Below are 24,123 nucleotides of genomic sequence, written 5' to 3'. Positions count from 1 at the left end.
CTTGACAAACCCCCCAGCTATATATAAGTGGTGCCAGAACCACCTAGGGGCAAATCAAGATAAATGACACTGCCAGCCTGTTAAAAGGTAATTACAGCATGATACCACAATAAATTTGATATGACATTTAGCAAGAGTTTAAAGTGCCCACATATAGCACATAGGCGGACACTGCATCAAGATGAATCAGGCGTGGGTCAGCAAGGATTTCCACACACCAATGCCTGATGCATCAGACTAGATCATCCATGGTGCCACACCAACACTTTGAAAAAAGAGACCCGTTTCTTCTGGGTACCTGCCTCACCTACTATTCTGGTGCTAGCCTGTCCAAGTGCTCCTTCTTTCACCCACCATCTTCAGTGGGTACTGGTATTGCCACCAACCTCCACAGTATGTCACCTTGCCACTCTGTGGCCTCCTGATGCTGCCGTCACCTCCAGACTCTGTCATTGTGCCACTCTGTGGTCTCCTCATGCTGCTGCCACCTCACCACTATGTCATAGGGCCACTCTGTGGACTTCTCATGCTGTTACCACCCTCCCCACTTCATGACTGGGCCGCTATTTCGCCTTTCGGCCGGGCGGACATTATCATTTATTGGACCCTTTTTCTGATCTGTCAGAAGGAAGGAAAAATGAGACGTACAACAGATCCTGTCTGTGCAACATCTATAAGGCCTGTATGGTCCCATCAGAATTGGCTTATGATTTGGTAGCCAAAAGCAGGAGTGGGTACAAAACACGTAAAACATGCAAATATTCCATTCACGTGTCATCTCTGTTTTAGATCCACTCCTGTTTTTTTTGGCTTTAGCAATACTGATGGATTACTGACCAAATGCTGACCGAGTGAAGGCGGACGCTCCACAGACAGGATCCGTTTTTTGTGGGTTATTGTTCTGACGGATCATAGGAAAGGCAAATTAATCAGTGACGTCAACACAAACTTACTGCCGACACCGTCGCTACTCTGTCGGGAGGGCTCTACTTGTATAAGCGTTTAATAGAACAGGTTCTATAGACATCTATGTGGAATCAGCTGATGACGGTGTAAAAGGAGTGCGCTTCTTCTTGGCGTTAACATTGACCTGTAAGGCTGAGTTCATACGTGACTTATTTAGTCAGTTTTGGCCCCGTGACTGCCCAAATAAGTGAAGTGTGCAGTGATTCTAAGTGCAACACCTGTCATCTGCGTGTCATACTGACTCACAGTATTGTTTCACTAGCACAGCAGACTCCATATGCATGTTACTGCAAGGCACAGTGTTCTACACCACTAGAAAGGCTCTCTGCAAGGTGGGACCCTAGTCCCCCATCCCTTGCACAAGTGGCACATGATACAGTAGACTACACTACATGTAGATAGGCAGCATCTCAACCAGCCAATGTTCATATAAAAACTGTGTAGATTATTTAACAAACTCCCCAGTTTATTATCATAGGCGCATCGGGTGGCTGAGATGACATCTATGTATAGAGGCAGGTCATCCAGCATCCTCTGTACCCAAGGACCTGCCTTCTTGAAGTTGTTGCAGAAACCCCCATAATAGTCTAGTAGCGTCTTGCTGCTGTGTAAGCAGATATTTGCACGTAGCTGTACAGCGTGACCCCAGCAGGGGTGTAGCTATAGGGGGTTCAGAGGTATCAGTCGCTACCGAGCCCAGGAGCCTGAGGGGCCCAAAGACCCTTGTGCCGAATAAGAGGACACCAGTATTATAGAAAATGCTTGCTGGTCAAGTTACACCTCTGGCTGGAGGGAAGGGGTTAGGTCGAGAATCTGGCATGGAGGGGGCAGGTGCCGTTTCAATTTTTGCATCAGGCTTCCCTGGCCAAAGCATTGAAGGAAGGGGGGCCCAAGATGAACTCTTGCACTAGGGCCCATGAGCCTTTAAGTACACCCCTGACACCAAGAATGAATTTTACTGGTGGGCCCTAGGCACCACAGTCCGACACTCTAAAAGCCTGCAATCTAGCAGCAGCAAGATGGTTTACAACCACTTCTATCTCCTCTTCTGAAACCTACATAGCACTCAAAAAGCTCTAATGCTCAGTTATATGTTAGCATATTCGTACACTCTGTTTAGTATGCAAGCAGCATTAGCAACACATACACGGAAAATACACATATTTAAGCCTCTCCGTGGAATCAAAAGTTCACTTCGATGTAAGTATGCTGCCACTAAATAGGAAGTTTACAAAAGCACACTCACCAACACAATAACCCACTAAATTCAGGTACTGTCCATCAGGGCAGGGAGTCTTGCAGATTCCGGCATTAAGAGTTGCATGAGGGTGGCATGTCAGACAATGTGCTTCAGAAGGCCCGCTGCACTCCTTGCAGGATGGGTGGCAAGCTGCAACGGAAGAACAGGATAAAATGTACTGTGTGCAAGGGCTATACTTTGTATTCAGAACTAGTTACAAAGACAGAGAGACATTTAGTAAGCTAATTACGCTGCTCATTATTGTGGTGCAGATTATTGTTCACGCCATATGTGCGCCATAATTTGCAACTTTTTAGGCTTTTGAACACTTTCTTTCCTTCTGCTGCAGCTTTCTCCCTGTAGCAGTCCCAGCCTCTAACAGTAGATACAGCTTGTGGCAGCTGAAGGACAGAAAAAGTGCACCTCCCTCAGAGATGTTACTGTGGTGGATAGAGAAATAAGGAAACGAAAAAACAACAGGTGGCGCTATAGAGGTACATTTTATTTAAGTCAGTAGCTATACTAAATGAATTATTACATTTAATTCTGTTTTCTGTACATGATTATGGGGAAAACCATCTTCCCTTAGCTGTTAACAGTATTTATTTAGAGATACACTTTTACTCTTTTTTCTGTACATGATCAAGGGGGAAGCCATCAGCTACCACCTCATTCTACCAGTAGTGACAGGGACAATATCAAAACTCCAAACTAGAGAAGAATCAGTCAAGAAGGATAAGGAAGGTCTAAGAGTCTGTGGCCATCACCTGCATAACTATTTCCTTTCTGGGGGTTGTTTTGCAGTTGCGTTTTAAGTGCACCTGTTGTCACTTTCATTTGCACCAAAGCAGGTGAAACTAATTCACTATAATTATGCTTCCTAACTGGACATTCGGATTTCTGAAATTTAAGTGACTTTGGGTTATACTGCAATGCTTAAATGTTCCCTTATTTTTTATTGATCAGTGTAAACAAAAGTGTTACCTTTCACTGTAATACTACCTGTGATAATATTGAGAGGACTGCTGAACAGGAAGTGTTGGCAAATTATTAGGCTTAATGATTAGTGTGAAAACTGAAGGATTTAACTTTTTAGATTTTTTTTTATAAATATAGATAGTGACATGAAAAATTAAAATAACATCATCAAACAATCTTAAGCTAATGAAATGGCTCTTGACCAGGAGTGCCAACTGTCCAGAAATTTCTGGAAAGTCCATAAAAATAGGCAATTTATTTCCTGTGTCCGTGGAAAAATGTGTCTAATTTTTTTGACTGGTGGTACTTGACTAGAATATTTCACTGATAATTTTCATCATTTTACAGCTAACAGTACATGCTGAGAACGAGTTCTTACCAGTATATTAAACTATAGATATTTATTATTCAACATTTTTAACATTCATTATAGTTTTCCAATATGTCCATAAAAAATGTTGGCTATCTGTGATTTTTGTATAAGATGTCCAGAAAAAAAAGCAAAATTCTGGTTGGCCGCCCTGCTCTTAACTATGAGACCAGCACGTAGTCCTAACAGGCATCTAACAAAGCCTTATCATTAACCCATTTATAGTTTCAAAATGTACTAACCATAACAAGCTGCATCCTTGCCATAGAATTCTTCAGGACATTGTGGTAAACATGTTCCATAGTGCAAAACATTAGGAGCAGTGCAGTCTGTGCAGTTTAAATGGTCCTTCCCAATACAGTTTCGACACGTGGAGTGGCATTCTGTAATCAAGGTAGACATTAAATAATGTACCCAGAGTGCATAACTTACAGAATATCAAACAGTTAACATCAAAAGCATTATCAGCGTATAGTGTACTGATCAAATGCTGAAAATTGTTGATGAAGTATTCATTACATGAAAGATGAGAAAGCTATGGATGTTTTAATTCCTCTTTCTTAAAGGGGTATTCAAGTCTGAATCATTTATCACTTATCTCACCACTGGGACCCCCATAATAGCCAGAACATGTTTCAAAAGAGCAGCAGGATGCATGCTTGACTGATTTCCCATGGTGGGAACAGTGGCCTTCCCCCAGTCTAGCATTATCCTACCCAGTGGTTAGGTGATAAATTATTCTAACCAGAATACCCCTTTAAAGCAATACAATGTTGCAAATTAATCGGTTTTACTGACAATAATTAAAGAAGCACCTTTATTTTACTCTCTGACCTGTTAAAACGGTACATGATGTAAACTGTAGTGAATGGAATCTTCTTACCAGTGACTGTGTTTGTGAGTTATAACCTCCCGTTTGATCCTTAGCTGTGTAATGTGACCAAATCTCAGACTCTCCAAATAACACCACATCTTATGTGTGGACAGGAAGCCAGTTTCTCTTAGAGTCTCATAGGAATGAATAGAGAAGTAACTGACTTCCTGTCCTGTGTCAGTTGGAGATGAGTGTTGGTCACATGACACAGTTAAGGATCAGAAGGGAGGTTATAACTCACAAATACAGTCACTAATAAGAAAATTACCTTCACTGCAGATTACATCATGTATCTTTCTAAGGCTACTTTCACACTGGCGTTTCTGGGTCCGCTTGGGAGATCCGTTTCAGGGCTCTCACAAGCGGCCCAAAACGGATCAGTTTAGCCCCAATGCATTCTGAATGGATAAGGATCCGTTCAGAATGCATCAGTTTACCTCCGATCAGTCTCCATTCCGCTCTGGAGGCGGACATCAAAACGCTGCTTGCAGCGTTTTGATGTACGCCTGACGATGCGGAACCAAACGGATCCATCCTGACTTACAATGTAAGTCAATGGGGATGGATCCGTTTTCACTGACACAATATGGTGCAATTGAAAACGGATCCATCCGCCATTGACTTTGTGTAAGTCAAAACAGATCCGTTTGCATTATCATGAACAGAAAAATAAAATTAAAATTTATATATTTCTTTTTTTTTTTGTTCATGGTAATGCAAACGGATCTGTTCTGAACAGATACAAGCGTTTGCATTATCGGTGCGGATCCGTCTGTGCAGATACAAGACGGATCCGCACCTAACGCAGGTGTGAAAGTAGCCTAACAGGTCAGAGAATAAAAATTGCTGTGCGAGTGCTTCTTTAATTTTCGCAAAAATAAGGAGTACAACAGCATGCCAATGGATAGATATTGGAAGTCCTCAAACTGATCTTCATTATTTCTCTCGAGATTTCAGATGGTAGGAATCAAATTGCAGGCAATGATGAGAAGGCAGCACTGCAGATGATTTACCAATAATTCAAGATTTTACTGCTAGTATTACAAGGACATCTACTTTGTAATGTATTTATAATAGTCATTGAATCCGCAAGCGATAAGTATGCCAGCAGTATATTGTATACATAACAGTACATTAACCCCTTCTACCCCGGGCCAGTTTTCACCCTCCTGCCCAGGCCATTTTTTGCAAAACTGACATGTGTCACTTTATGTGGTAATAACTTTGGAACACTTTTCCTTATTCAAGCCATCCTGAGATTGTTTTCTCATGACACATTGTACTTTATGATAGTCATAAATTTGAATCAATATATATCACCTTTATTTAGGAAAAAATCCAAAATGTACCAAAAATATATACATTTTAATTTCTCTGCTTTTAAAACAGAAACTGATACCTCATAAAATATGTATTACTTAACATTCCCCATATGTCTACTTTATGTTGGCATCATTTTGTAAATGTCATTACATTTTTTTTAGGACGTTAAAAAGCTTAGAATTTTAGCAGCAAAAAATTTTTAAGAATATTTCCAAAATCCACTTTAAGGACCAGTTCAAGTCTGAATTCACTTTGTGGGTCTTACATAGTGGAAACCCCCCAAAAATGACCCCATTGTAGAAACTACACCGTCAAGTTACTCTAAACTGATTTTACTAAATGTGTTCCACAAGAATTAAAGGACAATGGAAAAGAAATTTCAAAATTTCACTTTTTTGGCAGATTTTCCATTTTAATCCATTTTTTTCTTTAATACATCGAGGGTTAACAGCCAAACAAAACTTAATATTTATTACCCTGATTCTGCGGTTTACAGAAACACCCCACATGTGGTCGTAAACTGATGTAAGGGCACACGGCAGGGCGCAGAAGAAAAGAAGCGCCATATGGTTTTTGGAAGGCAGAATTTGTTGGACTGGTTTTTAGATGCCATGTCCCATTTGAAGCCCCCCTGATGCACCCTTAGAGTAGAAACTCCCAAAAAGTGACCCCATTTTGGAAACTAGGGGATAAGGTGCCAGTTTTATTGGTACTATTTTGGGGTACATATGATTTTTATTTGCTCTATATTACGTTTTTGTGAGGCAAGGTAACAAACATAACATTCATCTGAATGTCTACTGTCTTTGTTTTTGGTTTTTCAGTTTTACATGATAAATGCAGTCACCGGGAGAAGGAAGTTCGAGAACAGCTCGATGAAGGCGCCCGGCGGCGGTTCTCGGAACTGCCTGCTTCCGGTGACTGCATTTGATTTCAGACCGGCTCCCGACACAGGTAAGGGCTTACCTGTGCATCGCCGGACGGGTGAGTCTACCTTACTAAAGATGGCAGCCCGCATGTGTTCGCTGGCGAACACTGCGAATTGACCATCACTGGTTAGGTAATGTGACATTTTTATAGAGCAGATCGTTACGGACGTGGCAATACCTAATATGTATACTTTTTCTTAATTATTTAAGTATTTTTGAAACCCCAAAAAATTATGTTTTAGTGTCTTCATAGTCTGAGAGCCATAGCTTTTTTATTTTTTGACCAATTGTCTTAGGTAGGTTCTCATATTTTGCGGGATGAGGTGACAATTTGATTGGTACTATTTTGGAGGGCATCCGCTTTTTTGATCACTTGGTGTTGCAGTTTTTGATGTAAGGTAACAAAAAATTGCCTTTTTTGGCACATTTTTATTTTTTTACGGTGTTTAGCTGAGGGGTTAGGTCAGGTGATATTTTTATAGAGCTGGTTGTTACGGACCTGGCGATACCTAATATGTATACTTTTTTTTATTTATTTCACTTTAACACAATAGTAGCATTTTTTAAACAAAAAAATGATGCTTTAGTGTCTTCATAGTCTGAGAGCTATACTTATTATTTTTTTCGTATATATTAAGAAAAGCTCTACCAGCAAACTACTGGAGCCCAGCCTGTCAGTGACCAACTGAAAAAGAGCAAATATAATAATAATATAGGCTGGCTCACAGTATTTTCGCATATATATTTATTAATACACTTAATAAAACAAAAACCAACTTAGTGTCGACATATCAGCATAGATACATTAGATAGGTATATGAAGTGCGGAGCTCACGCACAAAACCTAAACAGCTGGAGTACTCCAAAAAGATGAGACCTTATGGCTAAAGTGTAACTGCAAGAGTCATTCAATTATACCACTTAAATATCCGTAAAATTGTATGCCGGTTTACCAGTTTGTTGGAACCGGAGAGGTTCAGAAGGTGTCCTTGCTGCAGTCTCCTGCAGAGCAAACTCTATCCTCAGGTGCCGTTTAGCAATAGTAATTGCACCGCTTCCGATCAATGGCACTCCACTTACTTTTTCTTGCGGAGCAAGCTTCCGACCTGTTCTCACATCGTCCCACGTGTCCAGCTAGATGGTGATTTGCTGGTTGATGACGTAGGCGCTTAGAGCCGTCGGGTTAGCGGAGGCTGATGTAGCTGAGTTCGTAGTTGTTTGAGCTCGTCGGATTAGCGGAAGTTAGTACAGCAGAGCTTGCTTAGTACTATTCGGCAAAATTAAATATGTCCACATAGGTTTAGACCACCTTGTCAACGATTAGCAGATAGAATCTTTAGAAGTGGTATAGGTCATCTTCCGATAATTGAAGAAAATTGTTTTCTTGCACTTTTATAAAAAACCGCACCAATAGCCAGGTCTTAGTCCACACTAGACGCGTTTCGGAACTATGTTCCTTCCTCAGTAGATGTGAAAACAATTTTCTTCAATTATCGGAAGATGACCTATACCACTTCTAAAGATTCTATCTGCTAATCGTTGACAAGGTGGTCTAAACCTATGTGGACATATTTAATTTTGCCGAATAGTACTAAGCAAGCTCTGCTGTACTAACTTCCGCTAATCCGATGGGCTCAAACAACTACGAACTCAGCTACATCAGCCTCTGCTAACCCGACGGCTCTAAGCGCCTACGTCATCAACCAGCAAATCACCATCTAGCTGGACACGTGGGACGCTGTGAGAACAGGTCGGAAGCTTGCTCCGCAAGAAAAAGTAAGTGGAGTGCCATTGATCGGAAGCGGTGCAATTACTATTGCTAAACGGCACCTGAGGATAGAGTTTGCTCTGCAGGAGACTGCAGCAAGGACACCTTCTGAACCTCTCCGATTCCAACAAACTGGTAAACCGGCATACAATTTTACGGATATTTAAGTGGTATAATTGAATGACTCTTGCAGTTACACTTTAGCCATAAGGTCTCATCTTTTTGGAGTACTCCAGCTGTTTAGGTTTTGTGCGTGAGCTCCGCACTTCATATACCTATCTAATGTATCTATGCTAATATGTCGACACTAAGTTGGTTTTTGTTTTATTAAGTGTATTAATAAATCTATATGCGAAAATACTGTGAGCCAGCCTATATTCTTATTATTATTTTTTTCTTCTGAGCGATTTTCTTATGTGGGGACTCATTTTTTGCGGGGTGAGGTGACGGTTTTATTGGTATCATACGCACATGTGGCACATACGCCTTTTTGATCACTTGGTGTTGCACTTTTTGTGATGTAAGGTGACAAATAGCTTTTTTTTATACAGTTTTTTTTTTAATGGTGTTTATCGGACGGGGTGGATCATTTAATATATTTATAGAGCTGGTTGTTACGGACGTGGTGATACCTAATATGTGTGTTTTTTACTTTTTTAAATATTTTTTATTATAAAATAAGGTGAAAGGGGCGGTTTTTTTTCCGTTTTTTTTACCGCTCCAGTGCCTGCCCGATCACCATGACGTAATAGTACGTCAAAATGCGGAAAGTCACTTGCCGCCATGACGTACTATTATGTCATATGTCGGGAAGGGGTTAATGTTATATATAATTCTGTTTGCTCAGCAGAGCATAGATTGATGAAGAATTTCTTGCCCATTCTGAAGACAAGTCTTGCTGAGATATTTCTATAATATATACAGTATGAGAAGCAGGTATTTTACTTGTAAATGTTCCTTTCTCTTGTATCATTTTTTAAGCCCTACAAACAAATTGCAATGAATCAAAAATGCTAATTTCATAAACCTACAGAAATATTCAGTAATCTCCCATTTTGGAAGAGATATCCACAGATGTGTCCCTATATTCAGTTCATGAGTTTTACAGCTTTCACCATCTTTTCATTCCTGTGCACTGAAGTCAAATGAGGCGTTCAGGGTGTAATTATCTCGCCTAGTATAAAATTATGGTGCAGAATGTGTTGTCATCGACCTATCATTCTCATCCTACAGTTTTTACAGTATACCAAATCTGCATTTTGTCAAGGTTGAGAGATTTGGACAGTTGCTCTTTTGTGCGATCCATATAGTGCATTCATTAAACTGCCAGGGCACGAAGCAGCCTGCATGACGTCTATAAAACTCTGTCTGGTGTAAAACAAAGCACACTTACCAAAGATGACACATTAAAGAGCCACTAAACCTAAAACCTGCAGCTCATAAAAGCCCAGTGTTATAAGTCGAGCAGCTAGTATCACTCACACATATAAGGCAAGAAACTTTTTAGCAACTCAATTAAACATGACTTCTGCATTTTTACAACCAAGACAGTGACTCCATTTTTATTATGTAAGTGCTGAATAACAATAAAGAAAGAGGCTCTTTGGAGAACTACCGAAATACTCTTTACAAGTCCCCAGGAAAACACAAAGCTGGAAGGGGGATGTGGACTAAATGAGCCAACATACGCCAAAAATTTGCTGCAAAGTAAAGCCAACCACTGGATGAAGTGTCTAAAGAAGACCTTTCACCACCCCTAACATGCCTGCTTTAGAGGCTTCGTGCATCCCCATGTAATAACAATTATGGAGCATCTATTCTTATTGCTCTATGTTGTGCCATTCCTTTATTATTTCTTCTAGAAGTTATGAATGAATTGCTACCAGTCCTTAGTAAGGGTACAGAGGGGTGGTAATAACCAGTTGGGTCCCTGAACAGTATCACTCTATCCAATCAGTGCTGCCATTTTCAGACTGTGCAGGTACACACACGCAAACTTGTTACCACCCCTCTGTACCCTTACTGCAGACTGCTAGCAATTCCTTCATAACTTCTAATAATAAATAATTACCTCCCTGCTTCTCCTCCTCCCTGTATTCTCTATTTACCTGAACCAGATTTGCAAACTGAATTGGGTTTATTTGAGAAAATGAAATTCTTTTTGCTTTGCTGGTAACATATAATATGGAAAATCACTGTAATCACAGATATCTTGTGGAGGGTAATACACTACTGAATCACCGCAATACAAAAAATTCCCTCCTTTAAAACATAGCTTTTACTAAATATTGTTTTAAATTCCCTCCTTTAAAACATAGTTTTTAATAAACAATTTTATAAAATACAAAAACAAAAAACAAAACAAGAAGTTCAATAAATCCACAGACCGGGACAATGTCATCTGAACCCGTGGTCAACTCCCCTCCTTGTCGCAAGGTCGTAAGTAAGATTAGACCATGCACAATACAGTGCAGTGGCCCCAATGATGAAATTAGGGCTCTTTCACACTTGCGTTGTCCGGATCCGGCGTGTACTCCACTTGCCGGAATTACACTCCGGATCCGGAAAAACGCAAGTGTACTGAGAGCATTTGAAGACGGAACCGTCTTCAAAATGCTTTCAGTGTTACTATGTCACCCAGGACGCTATTAAAGTCCTGGTTGCCATAGTAGGAGCGGGGAGCGGTATACTTACAGTCCGTGCGGCTCCCGGGGCGCTCCAGAATGACGTCAGAGCACCCCATGTGCATGGATGACGTGTCCAATGCGATCACATGATCCATGCGCTTGGGGCGCCCTGACGTCACTCTGGAGCGCCCCGGGAGCCGCACGGACGGTAAGTATACTGCTCCCCCGCTCCCCGCTCCACTTTACCATGGCTGCCAGGACCTTAGCGTCCCGTCAGCCATGGTAACCAGTCAGAAAAAGCTAAATGTCGGCTCCGGCAATGCGCCGAAACGACGTTTAGCTTAAGGCCGGATCCGAATCAATGCCTTTCAATGGGCATGCTGCGGTATTTTCTCCGGCCAAAAAACGTTCCGTTCCGGAACTGAAGACATCCTGATGCATCCTGAACGGATTTCACTCCATTCAGAATGCATGGGGATAATCCTGATCAGGATTCTTCCGGCATAGAGCCCCGACGACGGAACTCTATGCCGGAAGAAAAGAACGCAGGTGTGAAAGAGCCCTAATTCCCTATGTACTGGTCTGTGGAGTATCAATTGTGAATTTATTGTTTTGGGATTTTTTTATTTTATTTTATAAAATTAGTTTTTTAAAGTTAAAGGAGGGACTTTTTATATTGTGTTGATTCACTATAATATGGAAATTAAAGCTTAGACTAAAGTATTCACCACTACTGGCAAACAGGCTGAAAGATGGCATGCCCTTTCGAATCTTATAAATTGCCTAAGGCTTTCAACAGAGAATACAAGCATATCAAATCATCTATTTATGACAAGAATCGATACAAATTCCCCTTGAGCAAACATCCTAGAAAAAAATTATGTGGATAGAGAATTTTATAATTTTTTTATATATTTTTTTTAAATCTGACACTAAAAGTCTGAAAGTTATTCAATCTACTGTTGATAACCATACTTATGCTTCAGGGAATCACCTACATCTATTTAGATTCATGATAGGCATCTGCAATTTTTCCTTTATATCTTAAATTATTATTTGACCTTTGAATGCGTTAGTGGTCAATGTGATACCTCTTTTCAAGACATAACTGCTCATTATATACTGAATTTACAGACTGCAGTAAAAATAACAGGAAAAGAAGGCTGAAGTAGGGACACTCCAGCCTAATCTGATTACTACTTCTAGGATTATCTGATTAGTAAAGTAAAGTCATACTCGTGAGATACAGTAACTGTCAGCAGAACACTCTCTCGATCCTCCCAGCTCAGCCAGGCATGCATATGTAGTGAATATGGAGCGGGGAGGAAGCTGCTGACAGACACCTCTGATAGCAGGTTATCTCCCCCAAAACAAAAGAATCAACAGTTGGCTTCCAATATACCCGACTCTTATTTCCCCAAAAAGCTTATGTCAGGAGGACACTGTACACATCAGATGATTGGCCAAAACTGCAGAATGTGTATGACCAGCTTAAAGACTCCATAAGAGTATTTTCATTAAAACAGTGCTATATTTGTCTTAAAAATTATGCAAGGGAAAATAGAGTTGCCAGCTCATAGATATTTGATATGGTGTGTCTAGGTAGGTGTCATTTGTATCTGTGAAAAAGTTGTCTACTTTTTACAAAGGCTGATCACAAAGTGTTCCACTGCTGGTGCCCCTGGAGATCAGCTATCTGCAGGTGAACTCAGCAACAAGTGGCCAATTTCCCTGGAGCACCACCACATGAGAAATGAAGCATCACATATTGCCCATTGAAGTCTGTAGACGCTTTCCTCTGTGGCTTACTGATTGAGGTTTCAAATGAGGAACTATCAGCTATTAACGCAGAATGCCCTAATACAGTTTTTCTTTTTAGGATCAACCCCTTTAATTTCAATATAAAAGGGAAGGCTTAACTTGTAGCTCATGAGCCTCAATGCAAAATTCATTACCGCCCCTGCCTACTATGTGCCATTAATAAAAATGGGTCTTTTTGGGTCCATTCAGGCCCGGGACCCAGGTGCAACTGCAACCATAACACTTTTATATTTGTTTCTGTATAAATTTTGTGCTTGAAGCACAAAATCTTGATCCCTTTCATAGAAGCTTTCCTTGGCTCTTTTATGTCAAAGGAGTATTTTTCTTTCTCTTCCCAGGATCTCCCATTTCCTATATACGCCATGATAGTGTCCCCATAATATGAAAGAACTGCAAAGAAAGGGCAGTGTGTCCCATTACTGCAAACTTTATAACTATGCTCAGGACAGGTCATCAATATCTGAGCCTGAATCCCGGGGCACACCCGCTGATCAGCTGTTTGAAGGGGCTGAGGCACTCTGGTCAGTGCTGAGGCTTCTTCCTAGGTGTTGCTCAGCCTCATTCAAGTAAATGGGGCTCAGCTGCAATACCAAGCACAGCCGCTATACAATGTGTGGCACTGTGCTTGTTATGATGTGAGGAGGCTGCAGCATTTAGCCATCAATATCAAAATTCCAGACAACCCATTTATTAAATGGAATGAGTATTGTATAAAAAAAAAAAAAAGTATTATACCAGTAATAAGAATCATCAGAACTTATTCCTCTACACCGATGCTTAACCTGCGGCCCTCCAGCTATTGCCAAACTAGAACTCCCAGCATTCCCGGACAGCCTACAGCTATCAGCCTACAGCATGGCATGATAGGAGTTGTAGTTTTACAACAGCTGGAGGGCCGCAGGTTGGGCATCCCTGCTCTACACATTGGCTTAGATGTCTGGGTATCTTGAATAAAGTTTAAAGGGTCACTGTGTTTGATATGTCATAGCAACTGGAGAAAGAAGTACTCACGTAGTGTGCTGGCCTAGGAATCCATCTCGATTCCGTGTAGTGTAGCTTAGAGATCGACCACTCTGTGTGCACTCACCCTCTTCAACTACATAAAACCCATAAATCCCCATAATCGGACAAGCGTAAAAAAACGTTCTCAGCTAGATCCCTTAAAGGGAGCCTGTCAGGTAATTTTCGTCCGTTTGAAGTACACGTTAGGAAAAAAAGGATACAAAAAACGCAACAGATCACTTTCTTGTATCCTGCACAGCTCGGTAAAAAAAAACGTATATATTATTTTACAATGGCAAAAGGTAAAAAAAACTGTATGGCATCAGTCTGAGGCATCCATTTAACGTATACGTTTTTTATATACGTTAAACGGATGGGAAAAACGTGATGTGAACCCAGCTTGACTAAATGTGACTTTTTAGTTGCACTTTATTGTTAAAGGAGTTACGCCATGATTGATGTAAAAAATGAAAATCAGACATCATATACATAGTATGTGACAATACCTTTCTTATAAAGCTAGAACCAGCCCTGTCTGTACCTCACAAGGAACCAGAGATTTCCCCACTTATTGCTCCAGCTCTTTCTCTGTACCTGCCACAGTTTTTAACAAAAGATATGGCTGGTGACAGTTGACAATTTAAACTGAGGGCGTGCGACCATTTCAGTGAGGAGGATGGAGAAATAAGGAAAATAAAAAACAGCAGGTGGCGCTATACAGATACATTTTATTAATTAACTCAATGGCTAAATTGAATTTTTCATTACATGCAATTACAAAAGTATTCAGATCCAGGGGCTGGTTTAAAAATGTAGATATATTTTTCATGGCACAACTCATTTAATGTACATGTTTTGAGATATCCTGGTTTACTGGAAGTGAAAACAAATTCATTCTTTTTTTATTGGGTGTACTGCCCTGCAGTACAGAAAAGAAATAATTTATAAGCAAAATTTGATATAGTTATAGCAGCAAGGTAGGCAGGTGTCCAGAGGTTGGTAAATACAAGTATAAATACATAGAGTCCGTGAAATGAAATTCATATACTTATGGTAGTAGAAAGAACATGATGGTTTATGGAGCATGATTATATGCATCTAAATAAAGGAATACCGTGGAAGGCAAACGACAAGGGGGGAGAGAAAAGGTGGTGGTGGACATAGTGAACATGATTCTACTTGGAACATGATCGTACAAAACATAGTCATATCGTCTATATCAAATACAGCCAAATATATCTCATCTGTGTCAAATAGTATTTGCGTGAAAAACGCACAAAATAGAGCTTGCTGCGATTTTCACGCAACGCACAAGTTGTGTGAAAATCACCGCTCATGTGCACAGCCCCATAGAAATGAATGGGTCTGGATTTAGTGCGGGTGCAATGCGTTCAACTCACGCATCGCACCCGCATGGAAATCTCGCCCGTGTGAAAGGGGCCTTATTAAGGCAGTCTGTAAGGCAGTCTGTAGCACCAACCAATTACACTTCCAATCAGGTCAGTATCTGGCTTACCTTGGCATATTCCTGTAACGTCCACATAAAAGTGTTGCTTGCACTGAGGCACACAACTCCCATAAGGCTTTCCTCCGTACTCTTGAACTGCCTGTAGTGAATGCTCTGAATCTGTGCACTGTGTGCAGTGGGAGTCTTCTGGGCCCAGGCAGACACGACAAGATGGATGGCAAGCTGAAGATGTAATAGGAAGAGAACAGAATACCTTACATTTCAGAATTATTTCATACCAACAATAAACACATCATTTAAATAAATAAGCTCTTTTCAGTGACAACAATGCAAAGATCTGGATTGCTAAAGGGTAACACTGTAAACATAAGCAAATGTAAGGGATACATTTATTGTAAAGGACCCAATCCAGTTTGTTTCTTCAAGCAAATTAAAACATATAAAATTGGGATCCATTTTGTGACATTTGCAAAAATTAATGTAAAAAGAAAAGATTGTAAAAAAGAGTTATAGTGGAGTCCAGTGCCCACCAACACTCTGCTCTCTCATGCAGTTACGGCCAGCAGCTCAGACCTACCGGGTGCACACACTGCCAGAGTAGCTTCACACCTTCTCCTGTGGGAGGGTGCCTGAACAATAGCTTCTAGTCTGCTGGTGTCTTTCAAAGGTGTGCTGTTCTGTTTTCCCGTGCACCAACTTCTGTCTGTTTCCCAGATTTCACCTGTCGCTGACCTCAGACTGTTTATCGGATTGTATGAAATCTGCCTATCCTGGCCTTGGCCTGTCCCTGACCACAGTTTTGTCTAAACCCTTGGTGCTCATCACAAGCATCTCTTGATTCCAGTGAATTAGACTTCACTTGAACAAAAACTACTCCAAGAGGAAGTGGTCTGGTGGTTCCCCTGCAGCGAAGTCAAGATTCCTGTATAGAGGTTAAAGAGTGAATACCAGCGGGGCCATTTTTAGATAACACCCTTAGGAGAAGCCCCAAGCAAATCTGTTCATCGACTTCCTAACATAAAGTAACTAGAAAAGCTACAATTTATGGGGAAATTGTGTGAAGTGTTCTTGCCTCCACCAGTAGTCTACAACTGGAGTGGGCGGAGTAACTGTTGTGTGGTTGGAGTGGCTGGAGTAACTGTGGAAAGGCTGGACTGGGCAGAGTAACTTTATGGAGTGGGCAGAGTAACTGTTTGGAGTGAGTAAAGATAGTACACATTACACTAAACAATTGATTGATCAAATTTACATGGCAAGCTTGATAGAGTGAGAAATGCATTTCAACTTTTATTTATTTATATAGCACATTTAATTGCAATGTTGTCGCCCAAAGTGCTTCACAGTTGCATTAAAACATCCATTTATAAAAACATTAGCAGCATTATCAAGCCTAGCAGATGACGGTATGACCACATGCATTTGGGGGTCTCAGCATCTTGACGTAGAATGGCGGTGAAGGTGTGCTATCTGTTTGATGATAATCAGTGTTCACAACCACTGTTTCCTGCAACGCTCATGCCCCGTTTATGCAGGCTCTAAGCGTGTGACACCACATCACTATGTACCTCCTGGGCACATTCACTGTCACAAACCTCCATTTCCACTATGCTGCTGTGGGGCTCCGGATCCCGAATGTCACAAACCTCCATTTTCCACTATGCTGCTGTGGGGCTCCGGATCCTGAATGTCACAAACCTCCATTTCCAATATGCTGCTGTGAGGCTCCGGATTCCGAATGTGACAAACCTCCATTTCCACTATGCTGATGTGAGGCTCCGGATTCCGAATGTGACAAACCTCCATTTCCACTATGCTGCTGTGAGGCTCCGGATTCCGAATGTGACAAACCTCCATTTCCACTATGCTGCTGTGGGGCTCCGGATCCCGAATGTGACAAACCTCCATTTCCACTATGCTGCTGTGGGGCTCCGGATCCTGATTGTGACAAACCTCCATTTCCACTATGCTGCTGTGGGGCTCCGGATCCCGAATGTGACAAACCTCCATTTCCACTATGCTGCTGTGGGGCTCCTGATCCCGAATGTGACAAACCTCCATTTCCACTATGCTGCTGTGAGGCTCCGGATTCCGAATGTGACAAACCTCCATTTCCACTATGCTGCTGTGAGGCTCCGGATTCCGAATGTGACAAACCTCCATTTCCACTATGCTGCTGTGGGGCTCCGGATCCCGAAGGTCACAAACCTCCATTTCCACTATGCCCCTGTGGGACTCCGGATCCCGAAAGCGTGGTTATGAAAAGTCCAGTTTAGTCCAGCTTATCTTTGCAGTTATACTAAGGGCCAGATGAAGCGTTGATGCACGAAACGTCCGTCGCCACTGCATGCCTGTATGTAAGTCCGTCCCATTCCACACTTATATCTACTCAGCTTTTTGAATCCAGCTTTTTATGTACTCAGCTATATACATGTACCCAGCTTTCTGATGTATTCAGCCTTGGATGTATTCAGCTTTCTGATGTATTCAGCCTTGGATGTATTCAGCTTTCTGATGTATTCAGCTACTGATGTAATCAGTTACAATTGCTCATGTATTCAGCTTTTGATGCGCCCAGCGATCCATCTGAAGATTAAAAAAGCCTGTTGCACTGATCGGTGAGTGCCGCCTGAATATTTTCTTCACATTTTGGTATGACATTACTGAAGGGCAGAGCACCATCGGGTAGCCCACCAGTACACCCCGTGCATAAATAGTGACATTGAACTGGAACCAAGGGGAAAGATAGCAGTGCCACTCACACTATTTTCTCAACTATTGTCATATAGATAAGATATTCAGCTGAATGGAGTTCATGAGGAGACATAAAGTACAGAGAGGACAGGACAGACCGGGGAAAATGGAGACTGCATACAAGTGCTGCTGCTCATCAGCTACATCCCCACCTCCTCTCTGTACTTCATGTCTCCTCATGGACTCCATTCCTACAGAAATTCAGATGAACATCTTATCATCTGTATTCAGGATAATTCATGACAAGTAGGAGAGGAGCCTCAGGCAGATCTTCACAAGTTGCTGTAAAGTACCTTGTCCTCCTGTGTGATTAGGACCGATTTTGTTTGTACTAATATGACGGCGGCCATTTTATTTCTCCTAATGATTGCTCCCCAGACAAAACGAGCCTTATAACTAATGAAAGGTATTTGGGAATATATTTATAATAAAGCAATATTTAAGTATTTTCATTTTCTTAATTCCTGGAGAACCCCTTTAATCTTATGTGTATGGCCAGCTTAAGATATTTATTTATTTTACTTGCTTATATAGTGCCAACATATTCCACAGCACTTTACAGAACACTATCATCACTCATTGTCCCCACTGGAGCTTATAATCTAAATTCCCTATCAGAATGTGTTTGGAATGTGGGAAATAAACTGGAGTACCCGAAGGAAACAAACACTCTGAGAACATATAAACTTCATGCAGATGTTGATCTTGGTTCGATTTGTATCCAAGACCCCAGCACTGCAAGGCACCAATGCTAACCACTTAGCCACCATGCTTAAAGGGGTTGGCCACTTTCTGGCTACTTTTGACCAATGTGTAGGTAAGATGACTATATGACTCTTACTAATATAGCCTTTGTTGATTTTCTGTGCCGTTTGCTATATTTTATAAGTCATGTCTCCTTGCTGGGCAGATCTTCTGTGCAGTCCACATAGAAGACCTGTTCATAAGTTGGCCGTTAATGGAGGCTCATGTGACAAGGCAAAAATAACTCCAGACACGTCACTCAGCCTTCTACACTCAAATACACTATGCAATGTTGAGAGTTTAGTGCATGTGTTGTGTGTTTTTGTGGAGGAGACTGAGTGATTTGCCGGGTCACATGACCCTCCACCAGCGGCCATTTTATGGACAGAACTTGTATGTGGACAGCACAAAAGACTTTACCAACAAGGGGGCATACCTTATGAAATACAGAAAGTTGTGAAGAATATCAACAAAGACTATATTAGTAAGTGCTATTTCTTACAAACACATTTATCAACAGCAGCCAGAAAGTGTCCAACCCCTTTAAGCTAGAAGAACTCCTAAGCAATTTCCAACTCAGAGCCAACCTAATTTACATGAAGATGACTGATGGATGTATACCAATGTGCATTTTAATCATGTGTTTTTGAAAAATTGCATTCTCTGATGCTGCAAATTCATTTTCTGAATCAGATTGTTTAATGGGTCAGTAAAGTAAAATAGAATATGTCAGTTTTCTCTTACCCAAGGGTTAGGGCTAAGATAATTAATCTTTACATGACAGGTAGCAATTAAGAAATATGTATATGTGGCTTGATTGGTTTAGGGACAATCCTTGCTACATGATAGCTCAGATGAATACGCTTATTTCACAACATAATTGTTTTTAGTGCCACTTAGAATGAAATGAATTCATCATGCACATGAAGAAATTCATTGACTGATAAATGAGGCTTAATTCTTTAAATGAAGAGCAGTTTTGCTTGCTATTTTTCTAATTTACTCTGGCAATGATTCAATAATTACTTGGAAACTCGCAGAAATAAGATTGAGATATGCAACAGTTTTCAAGCAAACATTTTAGTGACATTATTATTATTATTGCAAATTTACAGAATTATTAAAAAATCTGTGTCTCTAAAAGTTTGTCTTGATTTAGAGTAAATTAAATGTTGTTTTGAACTTTTAATATTTAGATAAAATTAATAATGGAATTATATATTGTATATTATGATGATAATGTCTCTCAAGCACTGCGAAATATGTCACCACTATATACTGTATTTTTTTGCTTTACAAGACACATCTGGTTATAAGAGACAACTAGGTTTTTTATAGGAGGAAAATCAGAAAATAAATATTTTTCATCTGACCTCACATCAGACTCCCAATCTTCATCAGACCTCAGTTCAGACCTCCATCTTTATCAGACCTCAGATCAGACACCACAATCAGACCCCCAATCGTCATTAGACCTCAGATCAGACCCCTAATCTGTATCAGACCCCCAATCGTCATCAGACCTCAGATCAGACCCCAATCTTTATCAGACCCCAAAATCAACCCCCCCCCCCCCCCCGACGTTATCAGACCTCAAATCAGACTCTCAATCTTTATAAGACCTCAGGTCAGACCCCCAATCATATCCCCAAACTTTCAGACCTCAGATCACACCCCCAATCCTCTTCAGACTTCAGATCTAAAATAAATAAACTCACCTCTCCTACTCTGACCATGCGCTCTTCCTGCACTCACCACTCCCTATTTGTCTTCCAGGCCCCACAATACACTGTGACCTGATGACACACAGTGTCAGGTCATAGTGCACACCTACATGCACTACGTAATGACACTATAAGCCTTCAGGACAGAGCAGCACGGGGCCCAGAAGAAAACCAGGGATCCGTGAATACAGCAAGCGCTAGCAGCGCTACACTTGTTTCTCACCCAGCCTCCTGCATGTCAAACCATGACTGAATAAACCTGCACTAATATACAGTTGCAAGAAAAAGTATGTGAACCCTTTGGAATGATATGGATTTCTGCACAAATTGGTCATAAAATGTGATCTGATCTTCATCTAAGTCACAACAATAGACAATCACAGTCTGCTTAAACTAATAGCACACAAAGAATTAAATGTTACCATGTTTTTATTGAGCACACCATGTAAACATTCACAGTGCAGGTTGAAAAAGTATGTGAACCTCTAGACGAATGACATCTCCAAGAGCTAATTGGAGTGAGGTGTCAGCCAACTGGAGTCCAATCAATGAGATGAGATTGGAGGTGTTGGTTACAGCTGCCCTGCCCTATAAAAACACACACCAGTTCTGGGTTTGCTTTTCACAAGAAGCATTGCCTGATGTGAATGATGCCTCGTACAAAAGAGCTCTCAGAAGACCTACGATTAAGAATTGTTGACTTGCATAAAGCTGGAAAGGGTTATAAAAGTATCTCCAAAAGACTTGCTGTTCATCAGTCCACGGTAAGACAAATTGTCTGTAAATGGAGAAAGTTCAGCACTGCTGCTACTCTCCCTAGGAGTGGCCGTCCTGTAAAGATGACTGCAAGAGCACAGCGCAGACTGCTCAAAGAGGTTGAGAAGAATCCTAGAGTGTCAGCTAAAGACTTACAAAAGTCTCTGGCATATGCTAACATCCCTGTTAGCGAATCTACAATACGTAAAACACTAAACAAGAATGGATATTATAGGAGGATACCACAGAGGAAGCCACTGCTGTCCAAAAAAAACATTGCTGCACGTTTACAGTTTGCACAAGAGCACCTGGATGTTCCACAGCAGTACTGGCAAAATATTCTGTGGACAGATGAAACCAAAGTTGAGTTGTTTGAAAGGAACACACAACACTATGTGTGGAGAAAAAGAGGCACAGAACAGCAACATCAAAACCTCATCCCAACTGTGAAGTATGGTGGTGGGGGCATCATGGTTTTGGGCTGCTTTGCTGTGTCAGGGCCTGGACGGATTGCTATCATCGAAGGAAAAATGAATTCCCAAGTTTATCAAGACATTTTGCAGGAGAACTTAAGGCCATCTGTCCACCAGCTGAAGCTCAACAGAAGATGGGTGTTGCAACAGGACAACGACCCAAAGCATAGAAGTAAACCAACAACAGAATGGCTTAAACAGAAGAAAATACGCCTTCTGGAGTGGCCCAGTCAGAGTCCTGACCTCAACCCGATTGAGATGCTGTGGCATGACCTCAAGAAAGCGATTCACACCAGACATCCCAAGAATATTGCTGAACTGAAACAGTTCTGTAAAGAGGAATGGTCAAGAATTACTCCTGACCGTTGTGCACGTCTGATCTGCAACTACAGGAAACGTTTGGTTGAAGTTATTGCTGCCAAAGGAGGTTCAACCAGTTATTAAATCCAAGGGTTCACATACTTTTTCCACCTGCACTGTGAATGTTTACATGGTGTGTTCAATAAAAACATGGTAACATTTAATTCTTTGTGTGTTATTAGTTTAAGCAGATTGTGATTGTCTATTGTTGTGACTTAGATGAAGATCAGATCACATTTTATGACCAATTTGTGCAGAAATCCATATCATAGAAACATAGAAACATAGAATGTGTCGGCAGATAAGAACCATTTGGCCCATCTAGTCTGCCCAATATACTGAATACTATGGATAGCCCCCGGCCCTATCTTATATGAAGGATGGCCTTATGCCTATCCCATGCATGCTTAAACCCCTTCACTGTATTTGCAGCTACCACTTCTGCAGGAAGGCTATTCCATGCATCCACTACTCTCTCAGTAAAGTAATACTTCCTTATATTACTTTTAAACCTTTGCCCCTCTAATTTAAAACTGTGTCCTCTTGTGGTAGTTTTTCTTCTTTTAAATATGCTCTCTTCCTTTACCGAGTTGATTCCCTTTATGTATTTAAAAGTTTCTATCATATCCCCTCTGTCTCTTCTTTCTTCCAAGCTATACATATTAAGGTCCTTTAACCTTTCCTGGTAAGTTTTATCCTGCAATCCATGTACTAGTTTAGTAGCTCTTCTCTGAACTCTCTCTAGAGTATCTATATCCTTCTGGAGATATGGCCTCCAGTACTGCGCACAATACTCCAAGTGAGGTCTCACCAGTGTTCTGTACAGCGGCATAAGCACTTCACTCTTTCTACTGCTTATACCTCTCCCTATACATCCAAGCATTCTGCTGGCATTTCGTGCTGCTCTGATACATTGTCTTCCCACCTTTAAGTCTTCTGAAATAATTTGAAATATCAAATTATCATTCCAAAGGGTTCACATACTTTTTCTTGCAACTGTATGTGATGTCAATAACATAATTTTTAGGTATGAAGCTGCTCTGATATTGATGACATATCCTAAAAAGTAACAGCTTTAATTATTTTCCACATTTTTTGCCACATGGGTTTTACAGTTTAAACTCATGAAAAACATACAGCCAAACATCACATTTAAAAACTGCTCTAAAAATCCTTGTGCACTGCTTCTGTACCACTTTCCAACCACATCTTTAAAGTGTCTGCAAACAAGACTTGGATTACAACAGGTCACTGCCGAAGTCAGGCCTGCAGCAGCCAGATGACTGCTAGGCTTGTGGCTTGCTTATATTTTAAAAAGGGGTTGTCTTCAGGAGACTAGAATCAAATGCAGGTTTACAGGGTACATAAAATCTTGCAACCATTTAGAGATACATTAATGCAATAAAATGATTGTAAAATGTGTACAATGAATTTAACTTTTAGCTTTCCTTTTTATCCAAGTGGAAACATTTCCTGTGCAGAAGTTAAAAACATTTGTGTATAAAGGCATAGGACATGGTGCAAGATATATTGATAAGCGGCTCACTAATATTAGATATGCAAAAAAAAAGAGGGTTAGTCAGCACCTCCCAGTGCGCAAGTGCACGCCGCCATGGCAAAGACCTAGAGGGAAAAAAGGAGACAATGCGGCAGCACTCTGCAAATCAGACAAAGTACAACAATGCTTACAAAAATTATGGAGCTAATACTACGCTTATTTATAAAAGCGAGATGCTTGGTCAATGCATTTTGTACAAAACCATCTAAGCCCGTATGCCAAACGTCAAGGCGATCTCTGTTACACGGGTCCTAACACTAAATACTACCTGTTATGCACCATAATGACCGCCATAAAATTCAGGGAGTGTTGGACCCACATGCATGTTGGATCCACTCTGCCTTTTTCCATTTTTTGTGCCAAAATGGCCTCCATTACAAGGGATGCAGGT

At 40.9% G+C, this 24,123-nt stretch overlaps 1 protein-coding gene across 1 annotated transcript in view; it reads right to left on the bottom strand.

Moving 5' to 3' along the window:
- FRAS1 (Fraser extracellular matrix complex subunit 1) overlaps positions 1-24,123 on the bottom strand; it is a 487,428-nt gene that overhangs the window by 197,841 nt on the left and 265,464 nt on the right. The window contains exons 18-20 of the mRNA XM_040418026.1: positions 15,415-15,588; positions 3,797-3,937; positions 2,213-2,356 (exon numbers count right to left, since the gene is read on the bottom strand). Coding sequence (XP_040273960.1) covers positions 2,213-2,356; positions 3,797-3,937; positions 15,415-15,588 — 459 coding nt within the window. The remainder of the gene's footprint in view (positions 1-2,212; positions 2,357-3,796; positions 3,938-15,414; positions 15,589-24,123) is intronic.

The sequence above is a fragment of the Bufo bufo genome, chromosome 2, assembly GCF_905171765.1.
Source record: "Bufo bufo chromosome 2, aBufBuf1.1, whole genome shotgun sequence".
In the NCBI taxonomy this organism is placed as follows: Eukaryota; Metazoa; Chordata; class Amphibia; order Anura; family Bufonidae; genus Bufo; species Bufo bufo.
Note: the sequence above shows the minus strand (reverse complement) of the source record. Positions and strands in the feature narration are given on the sequence as shown.